This window comes from Pinus tabuliformis, chromosome 9 (assembly GCF_031772625.1).
Source record: "Pinus tabuliformis cultivar Carrire ecotype Pingquan chromosome 9, CPIR1, whole genome shotgun sequence".
In the NCBI taxonomy this organism is placed as follows: domain Eukaryota; kingdom Viridiplantae; phylum Streptophyta; class Pinopsida; order Pinales; family Pinaceae; genus Pinus; species Pinus tabuliformis.
In genome coordinates, this window is record NC_142307.1 from 1,718,136,054 (window position 1) to 1,718,152,437 (window position 16,384).

The 16,384-nt window shown below is 34.6% G+C and overlaps 1 protein-coding gene across 2 annotated transcripts in view; it reads left to right on the forward strand.

The window, feature by feature from the left end:
- Positions 1-9,257: 9,257 nt before the first annotated feature.
- Positions 9,258-16,384, forward strand: part of LOC149155570 (stromal processing peptidase, chloroplastic-like) — a 308,857-nt gene continuing 301,730 nt past the window's right edge. For both annotated transcript variants that reach the window (XM_089445727.1, XM_089445728.1), the window contains exon 1: positions 9,258-9,617. In XM_089445727.1, coding sequence (XP_089301853.1) covers positions 9,451-9,617 — 167 coding nt within the window. In that variant the 5' untranslated portion in view covers positions 9,258-9,450. The remainder of the gene's footprint in view (positions 9,618-16,384) is intronic.

The following is a 16,384-nucleotide window of genomic DNA, read 5'->3' on the forward strand; positions in this document are numbered from 1 at the left end:
GTTCGACATCAACACATTTATTCGCATGGATAGAATCGTACTGTTTCGGGAAGTAGAAATTGAAGACCCTGGATCTAGTTTCCACAATCCAGGCTGCGAGGAATTTTGTACTCATTATATAATGGACTATTCATAAACAGATGGTTGCGTCCATACTGTGTCCACATGAGTCTTTACTTGTGATGTTTTACAAGATCATTCCTATATCAGAGCAGTAGTTAGTTTTTCTAGTCAGTTTTGATCTGAGTATGGGAATGCCTACCTCAGCGATGATATGATCTCATATATATATATATATATATCTTGCATTGAATGTTTTTACAGGTTCCAACCAGGCTCTCCACAAGATGATCCTCAAAATGATAAAGTACTTCACTCTTCCTAAATGATAAGAAATCCTCATCTACTACAAACTTCGCACTTTAGGGGGCAATCTGTTACACAAAAATATCGTCACCATGATTATTTGCAGTCAGTATGGGTCTATCATCACTTGTATTGTCCTCCTAAGCAAGTCTCAGACCTCAGCTCTTCAAGTCAAGCTTTGAAAATGAGAGAAAGATATTAAAAATCAATGTAACTCTGGTTCCGCACTTTCTCTCACGGTCACCTGCGGTCCCGCACCTTCTGTGTACAAAAACTGCGGACCTGCCCACTCTGTCCCTAACGGTGTAGGTGCGGACCCCTGTGAAAGTCAAAAGGCGCAATTTTTATCTTAAAAAACTCACTTTGGGTTAATTCTAGAGGTTTCTAGAAGGAATTTTGACGTGGATTGTTCGCTCTGAGGTGGTTCATGCATCCCAAAAGAGAAGGAGCTAATCCCTTGATGAGAGGAGCTATCCCTTTGAAGGAGGGCTTTATCCCTTTGAAGGAGGACCTAGTAACCTCCCTCCATTGCACTATAAATACAGGCATTGGGCTGGTTGCTGAGGAGGTTAGAAGCTGAACATTTTTTAGGGTAAATGCTGGTGAAATCAAGACTTCCTAGTTGAGCTTAAGAGGAGAGATCACATACCTTTTTGGCTTCATTGGGGAGTGAGTGAAACTTGTCAAAGTAGAGGAGACTTCTTGCTGGACCCTGGGAGGAGCTTGTACAGCGTTAAGGCAAAGGTTGTAAACTTCTTCTTCTTTTGAATTAATACAATCGAACTCATTTTTCTCCACAAGTATCTCATGTTATTTGTTTCATGGACTCCTTGACTTTCATGTTAAATATGTTTTATGCAATTGGCTTTTCAGGTGCTATTTAATTTGTTTTCCTTGTTTGTGTTTGCAGATTCGCAACAAAGGAGCTCATTTGGATCGAAGGAGCGAGGGCATCCACAAGCTTGTGTTGGACCTAAGGTAGGCCCTAAAAACACTTGTTTGCCATTGTTAATCAAAGCATATTTAGAGAAAGATAGTGTCTGGTTGGTTTGCATGTCATTAGGTCTTCTTTAGATTCTAGGAAGGTCTATCTTGTCCGCAAGGTCGACTTATTATGTGTGACACATATGCTTTGAGTAACCACTATCAATGTATAATTGATTTCCTTGATTTTGAGCATATAACACAATTTCACACTCTTCTTGTCCTTCTTGCTTCTTTTTCCAAATCTTTGTGGATTATTCTTGCTTGTTTTTCTTAAGGGGCCTTATTGGACTAGGTTTAAATTCACTTACTTTCTGACCATAATTATTGGATTTGTAACATTCAACATAATCTAATAAAGGAATAAATGAACTGTGAACACCTCCATAAGTAATTCTAGATTTATTACCTTCATAGTTCTTATAAGCTCCTCTACTTCTATTTCAACTATAGTCACTTCTTACATAAGCTTTGCAATGTATTGCCTTGTGGCCAAAATTATTGCATGAAAAATAATGGCCATTAAAGAAATTTTGGTACCTAGATATGATGGGCCTTCTTGGTGAAACAATTCTTCGTAATTCATTTATAGGTCTCGGTTGGTCTTTACTTCCTTGTCTAGTGTTGCCTTTTTTTATTTGCAGAATAGATATTTATTGGTCCTCTCTTATTGCCATTTGTGTTGCTAATCAAATAATGTCTTTGTTGATCCTTAACTTCATTTTTTTACTTCGTTTGCATTGTTGCTTGACCCATTTAGCACATTGACATAACTTTTAGGTTCTTCTTCTTTTGGTGGCTTTCAGCTTGATTCTTCCTTGAACATCTCATTATCTTCCTTAAAACCAATACCCATTTTAATGAAAGGTGATCTATGGTTACTGACTAAATTATCTAGGATCTTAAAACTTCTTCCAAACTTCAGCTGAACATTTTCTTTTTCGAGATAATTTCTCAAGGAAACAATCTCAACTTATAGTTTCCCACAATGCCCCTCCTTTTCTTCTAGTTGGCTTATCACCACTTCTTTCATTCTCTTTGCTTCTAATTGTGTTTTAAGGACGGTAATATTTTTATATGTTTCACCATGATCGTTATCTTCATACTCCTCCAATAACTCCTCAAATGTTTGTTTATTATCGTGAGCTTGAGAGTGGACCAAGTGTGGATATTGGATTGGGAATTTATGGTTTGTTGGAGGACAACGTGATAATCTCTTATAAGACAGTAGATAGTTCACCTTGAAAATCTTTCTTACCTCCAATTTTCTCTTATGCATTTTTCTTCTCTTTATGGTTATCTTTATTTTGTTGATTAACAATTTGAGCATTTTGGACTATAAATTCATCTTCATCATCATTGCCTTCATATTTTTCTTGTGGACATTTAGAGGTAAAATGACCTTCATTACCACAATTGAAACTGAGTGGAAGATTACCTTTGCCTTTGTTGGTTCCTTTCGAGATAGATTCCATTGCTTCTGATTTCCCAAGGTCATGAACATGCATTCTTCTTGATCATCATTATCTTCTAATGAGCTACTATCTTCCTTCGAATATAAACTTTTCTTCTTAAGAGATCTTTCCTTCTTATTTTTAGGAAAATTTCCTTTATTTCTATGTTCTTTTTCATCATCATTATCTTTTGATTTCCCATATGGCCATTTTGAAGCATAACAACCTATTCTATCACACTTAAACCATTTAAATGGTAGCTAACCTTTATATTTGTCAAATCCTCTTTTCAGCTTTCTCACGAATTAAGCTTCTTCTTCATCTGATTTTGGGCTAGAGTGATCATGGTCCTTAGGTCCTATTGTTTTCTTTGACGTTATGAAGGTTGCTTCCTTTTATCTAGTCTTCTCTTTTCCTATTCTTGTCTCATATGTAGTAAGTATTCCATGTAGGTCATTCATCTTCAAGAGCTTTCATTTTTTTGATAGTCGAAACGTTTGGACTAAACCTCAATGGAAGAGATCTCATGAATTTCTAATCAATTGTTTATTCTTCATTCTTTTCACCCAATCCTTTAATAATGTCCACAATTTCATCTACTCAAAGGAAAAAGTATGGAATGTCTTCTTCTCCATTCATCTTGAAACTTTCAAATTCCATTCCACGAGTTTGAAGTTTAACCCTTTTTACCCTTTCATATCATTCATTGATGCTTTGAAACTATCCCAAATTTCTTTTGCAAAGTCATAGTGCATTAACTTGACAAATATCAAATTAGCAAGACCACTTAATATGACATCCATTACTTTGGAATAATTTACACAAACCTTTTTCTCACCCGCATCTGTCAGAGAATTGTTAGAACTTTATAGCCTTCTACTGCAAAAGACCATACATCAACAACAAGAGACATTAGGTGTGCTCTAATCCTTATCTTCTAGAAAGTATAATTTTTTCCATCAAAGGAAGGGACTCTATTATCCTTGCTACCCATTTGTCCTTGTAAGATTTACCTTCAAATGGTTGAATTGCTTTTGAAGGAACCCTCTCTCATCAATTGTTGGAATTCACAATTATATTGAGAGTGGGGGTGAATTAGTATAATGGCATTTTTTTTCTCATTTAATGCTACCATAAAACATCAATCTCATAAACTAAACAATCAACACAATGTATATGTAGAAACCCTTATGGGAGAAAACCATAATTTGTTTTTTAATGAAAAATCTTGTAGGCACCAACATACTATTACATCAATTTGTAGGCACCAACCTACAAGAAACACTAATATTTTATGCTACTTTATAGGCACCAACCCACATGAGACACTAATCCCCTCTACTGCTTTGCAGGCACAAATATATATGAGACACTAATCCCCTTTGTTGTTTTATAGGCCCTAATCTACAAGAGACACCAATCCCCTCTGCCACGAGATTTGTAGGCACCAACCTACAAGAGACACCAATCCCCATTGCTGCAAATATTCATAGGAACCAACCTACTTGCTTACTTCTTCATTATGTTTGTTAGTGGGTTATTCTTTCACCAAATTGGTTGTTGCTTCTGCCTTCACCAACTCTATTAGTTGCTTATTCCTTCATCACGTTTACCTGTTGCTACTTCTTTCACCAAGTCTACTTCTCCCAAAATTTATTGCTTTTGGCTTCTTCTCAAGAATGATTTTGCACAACATTCCACATATCTAATTTTGCAAATATGGTTCTAAAATTTCTACCACATATACCATCAGGTACCTAGAGATATCTTCTCTGTCTCATCCAAATTTCACAGTCCAAAACATATAAGAAAGAAAGTTATAGCAAAAATGACAAGCTAAAATGTTTAAAGTTTTTTTCATGAGCATTCAAAAACACTAACTTCCTCAAATCATATATCTGAAATTGTAGTGAAACAAGGTTTGAAATATATGTCGCAAGTATGTTGAGATTCATCCTTTGTCTCCTCCAAATTTCATATTCTAAAACATCATAGAAAGAAAGATATAGCGAAAATACCAAGTTGACTTGTTTGAAGAAAATTTCAGGAGCATTCAAGAAACCTAACTTCCTTAGAGCATATCTTTGAAATTACAGTGGACCAAGGTATGCAATTTGAACCAAAGGTACATGATGATATTATATTTATATACCCAAGTTTCATGGTCTAAAACCTCCTAGAACAAAAGTTATAGAGAAAATGCCATGCTAACCTTTTTGAAGAAGATTTTAGGAGCATCCAGGAAGGTTAAACTCCTTAGACTATATATCCAAAATTACAATGAATCAAGGTTAGATATTAACCATATGTACATGAATATATTTTATTTGTACCCATCAATTTTCATGTTTTGAAACATCCCAAAATAAATGTTATAGTGAAAATGGCTAGCTGGCTCATTCACCCCATAAATCACATTTTTGCTTCTTGTTTTAGACACCAAGAATTACCCCAAAGGTTATTATGCAACTCTTTTTGCGATCTCATATATCTTCTTGCTTTAATTGCGTACAAATTAACTCATGTCCTTTACTTATGGTGTTTGTACGTTCACTTGTGGGGATGACTTGTAAAACTGGTTGGTTGGTCTGCTTGTATTTTGGTTGGGTCACCCTCACAAAATATTTCCTATATCCTCAATCCTATGGAATTAGAGGGAGTTTCCATATAACACTGGAAAGGTCATGGAATAAGATTTTCAACCATATATCCCATGCTCCATTTTGAGCTAGGTATTTGGAGTAAAAATGTCTTCAAATACAGGGCACACAAATGGGGCATCAAAATTCCAAAAACAATATTTCCAACAATCTTCATTTTCCAATATTTATCTTCGATATACGTAGTCTCCCCTGCCTTTGAAATCAATGATGACAATATTTCCAATAGAGGTATGTCTACTCATTCTCAAGTAGCTAATTTATATTTGACTACATTTGACAACACCAATTGTTATTTGCTATGGAGTTGGGAATTAAAAAAGAAGATTCTAACTCTTGGAACTCTTATATGGCAGAAATGAGATCCAATTATGTTCATAGAAAACATGAAAATAATATATCGGTTCGGCCTTCGAGGCCTTCAAGCTCCTATATTCCAAAAGAATTGAATATATTATTATGGATCCATTAGGAGTACATCATCCTCAAGAGAGTTGGTGGAAGAAAAAGGCATGGAGATTTAGGTCTCCCCATAAAACTAGAGTTTCCATATGATTGTTATTAAACAATGAAGTTTTAACTTCGAATATTTTTCATAAAGGGACACCAATAATCCTCTATGTTGTCATATGTACATGGCAAGTGATTAAACAAATATCATCTTATTATGTCTTGTGGTTTGATTCTCATTTATGGAAATAATTTGTTTTCTACTTGAGAGTTTTTCTAATTGGATCAAATTTTATCCCTATATTTGGAACATATTAATTTTCTTTCCTTAATTATATTTTGTCATTATTAACTAAGCAAACACTAAGACTTATTCGATTCGATCCTTTACATAATAAGGACAACCATGGAGATTTTTTCCATATGCTCAAAATTTATAAACTAACACTTTACATTAATGTTATTGTACCCTAAGAACCAAGAGCAACCTCTCTAAATCTTATCCCTATCTTATTTATATTCTTCAGCAATCCTTACATTGAAGGGGTTTAATTTTAATTTATCCAACAATATAATACTCTAAGATTAAACTAAGATTGATTGAATTTTCCCATAAAAACATTCCTTATCAACACAATGTTGAAATTAACTCTCATTTTAACTAAAATAAATAAATAAAACACACCTTATAAACTTTTCAAAACAAATAAATAATATGTTATTAACACGATAACTTTGTTGACATTAACTCACATTTTAATCAAAATAAATAAATAAAACACAGCCTTATAAACTTTTCAAAACAAGTGAATAATATGTTCCTATTATGTTTAGTATTTTTGCTTTAAATTTAACAAAATATACTCATTACCATAATAACCTAAAAAGATAGAATAACGAGACTTATCATTTCTTCAAGTTCAACAAAAATAAATAAATTAATTTAATTGCCATAATGACGTAAAAAGATGAGAATGGACTTTTCATTATCTAATATTTCAAAGATGAGAATGGACTTTTCATTATCTAATATTTCACACATCATAGATGCACAAAAATAGATAATTTCCATAAAGAGTTTAGAGTTTTTTAAGCTTGTGAGATATTCAAATTCAAGCTTACAAATATGAATAAATTAGATCGTTGTGCTTTGCAATGCACTATGGGCAGAGATGTAACATTAATAAATTAAAAAATAGAAATACATTTTTTTTAATTACATATTTTAATTTCTACTTTAATTTTATATTAATTTTATTCTGAGAGATAAAATAATTAAAAATAAATATTTTTTAAGCTCTTTTTACCTTTAGTATAGAGAGAAATGTCGAATTTTTTCACGTTTAATAGCAATTGACATGTGGAATATAAAATTAATATTGAAATTTTAATAACAAAAAAAATCAATCTAATTTCAATATAAAGTGTAAATTACGTGTTTCAATTTGCATTTAATTTTATATCAATTTTATTTTGAGATAAAGTAATTAAAAATAAATAATTTCTTAGTTTCTTTTACCTTTTAGTACAAAGGGAAATGTAGAATTCTTTCATTGGTTAATAGTAATTGACATGTGAAATATAAAAATAATATTGAAATTGTAATAACAAAAAAAAATCTATAGAGAGGGGAAAGAAAGGGATAATATATGCTTTGCACTTCTCATGAAGGTTTGTATTTAGAAATATACTAATAATAAATAACTATTTTAATGTGGATAATATAAGCCATAAATAAAATATTTGGATGATCATATGGAGTAAAATATTTAAATGTTAGCTATGTTATATTACATAAAGGAAAAAAAATGACTTTTTATTTTTATGGTTAAAACATCTTATTAGTGTGTTGCTGAAGATGAACATGATATGCAATTCCTTCTATATGGATCATTTATCAAGTGCTAAGAAGGATCAAATCTCTCAATGTGCAAACCTTTCTTCAAGTTTTACACTTTAAAAGAGGTTTGCACCTCAAATATTTGATTTGATTTCTTTACGTAGATGTAAGGTTAACATGGATCTATGTATTAAAAGAGGTTTACACCTCAAATATTTAATTTCTCTATATAAATATAGAGTTAACATGGATCTATGTTCATAAATAGAAAAATAGATAATTGAAATTAAAAAATGTCCCATATTTTCACTCCCTAATATGAGTGAGATGTGTAATTTAGTTAATTCTTAATATGGATTTGATATATGTCATTTAAAAAATCGTAATAACAAATTTTTTTCAAGTGGAGTTTTAAATAAACCATTCCAACATCATAAGCTCCTTTAGAGGGTAGCTCAAGTGGTAATGCCCGTGAAACTGAAGTGTTATGTATCAGGAGGGTCGAAGTTAAAATCCCCTCCATCAAAGGGGCATACCTAGGCACCTATGGGTTATCGTGGTAGTGGTCGAAATCAACCCCACATTAGTATGGAATCGACATAATTGCCGATTTGCCTATTGATAGGTGGCTTTGTAATTTATATATACTAAATATTTGTAATTTCTTTAATATCTGATTTGGAGTTGATATCTAACATTTAAAAAATATTAATAAAATAAAAATTCAATGTGTGTGGAGAGAGAGATTCTATCTCATTGATGTATACTTTCTGCCTGGAGATGTACTTAAAAATATACTAACAACAAAAAACATTTTAATGTGGACAATGTGAATGATAATAAAATATTCCAAATATTATTTTGAGTAAAATATTTCAATGCCAATTATATATACATGATCATAGACACATCTTGAACTTCAGATCTACGGAGCTCCTAGAGATATCAACTATGTATACATTTTTTAGAGATATCAACTATGTATACATTTTTTTAGAGATATCAACTATATATACATTTTTTTATGATATACATATATAATTTAGAAAAAAATCTATTTATTATAATTATCCAACTTATCAAATGCCGAGATAGATATGAATGTAAAATACAATTAGTATTGATTCATGTTAACCTCAAATGTCAAATCTATTTGGAGCAATTTTTTTTTTTCTTAAAAACTTAATCTCTTTCCACATTTGAGAAATTTAAAATTAACATAAATTTGTACTGATATTTTTATCCAATTATAAAATATTTTAAAATTCTCAGCAAATTATAAAATATTTTAAAATTAATCAAATAAAAGAATAAAATGGCTAAAACCGTCTAGAATCATGGACGACATCTTTCATATACCCCAGCATTAGTCAAATAAATTGAAAAAAACAAAACAGCACAATTCTCCCAAAACCTCTCTACCTCTACCTATTTGCCTACCTAATCTCGGTCTCTACTTCTTTCTGATGCCACGTGGGCATATAAAATGCCACTCCTGCCCCGCAGCCGGAAAGTCTACACTCATCCATTAAATCTGTGAAAATACAAATAAAACTCAAACAAAACAAAATTATCAGAATGCAAGCGACTGGTTCTGAATAGAAGGAATCAGGGGAAGGAGGAAAGCAAAGCGAGGGTTTCGCTTGCTCGCGCTCTCTCTCGCGAGGGTTTCAGTCATTTCTGGCGGGAGGCATAAATGGCCACAACGGTCATCTCGACTCCACCTCTATGTCCGTTGAATGCGAAGCTACAGGATGATCGCTACGCTGCGGGGATTCGATCGCGGGGTCTTCAGCCCTCGCTCTGTTACAGGAATCGAGTTAGGAGTGATGTCGCTGGCCGCATATTCCATCAAAGATCGAGGTAAGAAGAATTCTTGACCAAATAATCAATTAGTTACTTAATCTTTATATGGTTTAAATCCTAGATGAACTGCAGACAAAATTATTAATAACTGCTTAATCTTCAGAGGCATAATGAATAATCTCGAGAAATTTTCGTGCAAAATAACGAATCATCGTTATTAGAGTTGCATTAATTCATTTCATCGATCCCTGGCTTGAAAATTAAAGACAATGGGAACGTTTCGGCATTGCGGATTACAGAATAAAGGGAAACATAATTGACCAAATCACATTTTATGCATAACTAGAGCCAATACCCAGCTAGTATGTTATAAGTGAATGCTCAAACTAATAACAAGTATCAGAATGATGAGTTATATAATAATTCCTAGCAGAAGAAGAACTTTGAAACGAAAGTGTGGAAATGTCAATAATGCAAATTCAGAAATTTCTCCTCAACCTCAAGGTTCCCCAGATATATTTCCTATGAATTCTCAGCCTTAGGGCTGGGTAGGAAATCTAAATTAGGGTAACAACCAAACCAAATACATAAAGGCAGCCCAAAAAATTATGCAAAGAGCAATTGTATTTCAAGGGAACTATGTTTGCAGCCTTAAGGGGCACAATCCCCAACACACATCATATCTGAAAATAACTTATAAACAACAGATTTGTTATAGCCACAAATATGCCATCTTAGCTTATATTTACTTGTCACTTCATTAAACAAAATCTGTCAGTTGTTATGTTAAATCAGGGTAACCAGCACCAGAAACTTCTCTATCACCATAAGAACATATGCTGAAAATCAGATTTTCACTTACTTCATTGAGCTGAGAGGTTCATTCTACAACCCAGTATGATGTGCGTAAGGATGTTTGTCCTTCATCCAAATTGAAATTTTGCTCATGTCAGCCAAAGTAAAATTTTTAAAAAATCTAAAAAAAAATAACTATACAAAACATTTAAATAATGTCAGCTCATGAAAAAAAATTGCACGTGAAGAAATTGGATCCCTCTCGGCTCATGTTAGACCCATATTTAAGATGGATCTATGCTGATATATACACAAGTACAAAATTACAAGTCATCAAAAGCTCCTTGTCCATCCCAAGGTTTGAGTCCAGGTTTGAGTCCAACTGTACTCTGACAGACCTTAGGTTTTTATTTCTTGCATGAACACAAGTACCAACACCGGGATTTGAGTCCAACTGTACTCTGACAGACCTTAGGTTTTTATTTCTTGCATGAACACAAGTACCAACACCTATAGACAAGATCAACAATGGGATATCTACAAGTCCACTTCCCAGCAAAACTTCACAACAAGCTTTATTTTTAGCAGTTGAGTCTAAAATTCTACCTAGACTAGGAGTAATCTTAAGATAGATTCTCCACTAAAACTATAAAAACAGAGCAAGGTAGAGGCTTCTACGCACATTGGAGGAATTAAGCACGAGAAAGAGCAAACAGCTAGGGAAGAGGCATTCTTCGGCAACACACAGTATGAGACAACCATCTATATAGTTCCGTACAATTGTCCATATGATCGTTCAAACAGACCATATAGGCTGGTTTGCAAGTCTTTCTGTGGTTTTCAACTGTTTCTGCGCTTTTCAACAGGCTGTACAAGCTTAGTTCAAGGCATTTTTGGTATCTGTGCATGCTGTTTTGTGGGGCAGAGTGCGGAGGTTTCCTTGTAAACTTTTGAAGGAATGAAAGCTGATTTGAAGGAGTAATTACCTATGCATACAAGAAATTTTTATGCTTTCGTTGTTTAATTTCTAACTATGTGTGATTGATGCTATAGTCTGAAATTCAATTTCAGCATTAATTAAATATTGCAATCTACTTGTTTGGTTGAGATCATAGGGACATTAGTCACGTACGGCTTGAGATTCTAACTTGGTATCAAAGGTGTTGAATTTTCTATAAGAATGAATAATAGAATCTGATTTTCTGATCCGATAATTACTTCCTAGTGATCTTTATCACATTATCTTTCAAGCCACTGATGTCATTGAACAATTATACACAGAAAATATCAACAATAATATGATGAAAAACAGTAGGAACATAACGAGACAGCCATGCACAATAGAGAGAACAAATTTTCCTTGGGAAACCCAAACTTGGGAGAAAACCCAACAACTTTTCCTCTAGTAGACATTTTTTTCAGCAAGGTTCACAATTACATAAATTTCCTAGAAATAGGTGCCAAAAACCAAACCCAAAGTACCAGTCAAACCTGATCAAATACCAGCCAGTCAAACCACCCAATAACAGAAAAATCAATGCTGATCAACTGTCAAAATTCGGCCTGTGGTTAATCTGTGGTCAAACTCAGCCTGTGATCAAAGTCTGTGGTCAGCCTCAGTCAATGGGCAGACTTCAGTCAAACTGGAATTTGGTCAAACTCGGTCAAGCTTTAGATCTTTTGCTTCCTTTCTGTTCACATGTGCGGATATTTCTTGTGTAGATGATGTTGTGTTTGAAATAATGTTGACTTATGGTGAATTTATACTTGTCAAGTGGGTTTGACCAAGGGTCACACCCATGGTGGGGCCAATCTGTCAACTTGGAGCCTACACGAACTCAAAAAATTAAACCTTTAATTTAGTTTTCACAATTTTCCTTGGCCGATTTGGGAGGCCTCTTAGCATGTGGGAATACGTCTTGATGTTATATAAAAATTCAACACTCCCTCTTAGCGAGGGAGGTATTCTTTGCAACAAATTTCCCCTTAGCTGAAATTTCTCCTCCATTAGAAAAGTTCATGAGCTTGCCATATTGATGCATGTCTATATATAACTCCATCATGGAGTGGGCAATGTAACTCCTCATGGATTGCCATATTGATGCATGTCTATATATAACTCCATCGTGGAGTGGGCAATGTAACTCCTCATATATCCAGGGTTGGCCAAAGTCATTTATGGCTCCTTAGGCAAATGTATCAATCTCCTCTTGGTCATGACCTAGTTTAGGCATCCATATTTTTCTAGCTTCTTGGGAGAGAATTTGGCTTTGGACCATTCACCTTTTCAGTCAAAATCCTTTAAGACCTAGCTAAGTCCTTCTAGCTCTAAAGGTGGAATTACATCTATCTCCTTCGGTTAACATAGCCAAGTCCTTTTGGCTTCTAAGGAGAAAATCTGTCCAATTTGTTGATTTTCTAGTGCAATTAGGGTTATCACAATATTTCTGAAATTCTGATAATTACTTTTGGTGTATATCTTTTTTTAACTTATTCCAATATATCATTCAACAATTATACTTCAGAAATTCAACAATAAAGAACAATAGAACAGTAGAGATCACAATGCACAAAAGAGAGACAAGATTTACCTTGGGAAAACCCACTACAGGGAAAAACCCAACAACCTTTTCAATAGAGAAATTCTTCTTGTTCAATGAGAGACACACCTAGACCTATGGTCAAACCTGGTCTTCTCCTCCAAGTCAAGTCACCCAAACTGATCCTGCACTTTTCTCTTGATCTTGCACTTCCAGAATTTCAGCCCTCCTGAAATAGCCAGTTGCCCAAAATTTCGGCCCTGCAGTAGTTGCCTTAGTAACCTAGAAACTTTCGCCCCTGCAACGGTTGCCCCAGAAACTGCGAATCATAGAGAGAGAGATTCCTTCACACATGCGAGTTTCTAGAGAGAGATAGGAGAGAGAAAATTTGACTTTCTTTTTCATCCCTCTTTGCCTTTCTTGTCCTTTGCTTACTTGCCCATAAATTGTCTTGAGAGAGGAATGCGAATTGCCCAAATGAGGAGCTCGAGCTATCTTTATATAGTAGTCTATCTAGGGTGAATGGACATGTCCCTTGGCCAGGGCAGACTTGACTTGGAGGGAAGTTGACTTGTCACTTTTGGAGCCAAAAATTTCATTTCAAAAAATTCAAATTTACATATTTTAAAAGTCGCAATGGGACTTTGACTCAAAATAAATTTTCCTTCAACTCAAGCATTTATAAATATGCTTTATAATGATAAATATCATTACATCAAATGACCAAAAGTACATTATGAAGATTGACCATAGTTACAAATTCAACACAATTCTATAATTTCCCTGGTACATTCACCTCTTGTTGACCTAGCCAAGTCCTTTTGGTATCAAAGGTAAATTTGTTCATCTCATTTGGTCAAAGGTCTTTATGACCTAGCCAAAGTCCTTTATGGCTTTAGGAGATGGTTTGCCCTAATTTTGCAAAAAACATCAGCTCTCCCTCTCAATGAGGGAGGGATTCAACATCATTGCAAGCTTGTCTCTGAAGTATACAAACTTCTCTCTAGACAACTTGGTAAAAATGTCAACAATCTACTTATTTGTGGATATGTATTGGAGCTCCACTGCTCCTCTTTGCACCATGTCTTGAATGAAGTGATATTTGATCTCAATATGCTTCAAATTGTCATGAAAACTGGATTCTTTGAAAGCTTGACATAGCTTTGATTATCACAAAATATCATGTTCGGCTTAAGCTCCTGATCAAATAGTCCTGCAAGTAGCTTCCGAAGCCACGTTGCTTCCTTACTTGCGACACTGGCTGCAATGAATTATGCCTTTGCTGTGTTGAGTGCAATTGAAGTTTGCTACCTACTAAACCAAGCTATCATAGCAATCCCAGGCTGAAGCAACATCTTGATGTGCTCTTCCTGTCTTTCGCACTCCTAGCCCAATCTAAATCCGTATATTCCTATAGCTTCACTACACCTCCTAAGACATATCTCAAACCATATCCAATTGTACCATGCAGGTACCTCAACACATGTTTCGCTCCAACTCAATGTATCTGCCTCGACTCAACCATATACTGGCTCAAGGTGTTCACTGCAAAGCAAATATCCGGCTTAGTGTTAACCAAGAACATCAAGGATCTGATCAACTGCATGTACATAGTGGGATCCACTAAATCTGAATCTAAAGCTGAGTCATTGAGCTTCTTTAGATTGGTCACCATAGGTGTAGGCATGGACGTATAGTCCATCATATTGAATCTCTTTAAGATCTGAATAATGTACTTCCCTTGTATAAGGAAGATCTCACCAGGTTGTTACCACACCTCCCATCCCAACAAATAGTGCATCATGCCAAGATCCTTCATCTTAAATTCTGAGGTCAACTCTCTCTTGCACCTGGTGATGAGTCTCTCTGCCCCAGTAAGGAACAAATCATTAACATATAGTACTAAGATCAAAGGATCACCTTAAACAACCATGAAATAAAGATTAGGGTCCACATCACTCTTTGTAAAGCTTAGACTCATCAGATATCTGTTAATCATAGAATAACATGCCCTAAGTGCCTACTTGAGTCCGTGCAAAGCCTTCTTCAACCTGCAAACATGGGACTCCTTCCCATGCACTTCAAAGCCCTGAGGTTGCTCTATGTGTACGTCCTCCTCAGTTACATCATTGAGGAATGCAACCTTTATATGCATTTGATGTATTTTCCAACCCATAACTAAAGCAAGGGAAACAATAGTTTTAATAGAAGTGTCCTTGGCAACTAGAACAAATGTCTCATCATAGTCTACTCCCTCTTTTTGGGAAAACCCTCTTGCCATGAATCTTGCCTTGTGCATCTCAATACTACCATCTGCTGCATGCTTCATCTCATAGATCCATTTGGAAGCCACCATTGATTTCATCTCCGGTCTCGGAATTATCTCCCACACATCATTCTTCATGATGGATGATATTCCTCAATCATGGCATCCTTCCAAACCTGCTTTCCTGTTGCTTCCTCATAATTAGAGGGCTCATAATCAATAATGTGGCTCATTAGTGCCATATAACTTGACTACCTTTAGTTGATTTTCTAGTGGAATTAGGGTTAGCACAATATTTTTGAAATTCTGATAATTACTTTGATGTAGATCTTCTTTTATCTTATCCAATATATATCATTCAACAATTATACTTCAGAAACTCAACAATAAAGAACAATAGAACAACAAAGATCACAATGCATAAAAGGGAGACAAGATTTACCCTAGGAAAACCCAATACGGGGAAAAACCTAACAACCTTTTTAATAGATAATTTTTTCTTGCTCAATTAGAGACAAACTTACACCTATGGTCAAACTTGGTCTTCTCCTCCAATTCAAGTCACCCAAATTGATCCTGCACTTCGTTCTGCCTCTCTGATCTAGAAATTTCAGCCTGCCAACAGTTGTCCAATAACTGAGAAATTTTTTGGCCCTCCTGCAATAGTTGCTCCAGAAAGATGTGAATCATAGAGAGAGAGAGAGTCACATGTGCGAGATGCTAGAGAGAGAGAGATAAGATTTTGTCCTTCTTCGTCCTTCTTGATCTTTGCTACCTTTGCCCAGAAACTATCTTGAGTGAGGAATGCGAAGTGCCCAAATGAGGAACTCGAGCTGCCTTTTTATAGTGGTCTGTCTAGTGTGAATGGATGTGTCCCTTGGCCAGGGCCGACTTGACTTGGAGTGAGGTTGACTTGTCACTTTTGGAGTCAAAATTTTTATTTCAAAAATCAAATTTACATCTTTTAAAAGTCGCAATGAGACTTTGACTCAAAATAAATTTTCCTTTGACTTAAACATTTATAAATATGCTTTACAATAATAAATATAATTACATCTAGTGACCAAAAGTACATTATGAATATTGACCATAGTTACAAATTCGACTCTCCCTCTTAACTAGGCAGGTATTCATAATCACTGTCATAGATGTTCTCAAATTTAATAAATTTCTCTAAAGAAAAAGTTTATCCATTATTACCAGCATCATCATCTATCATCATC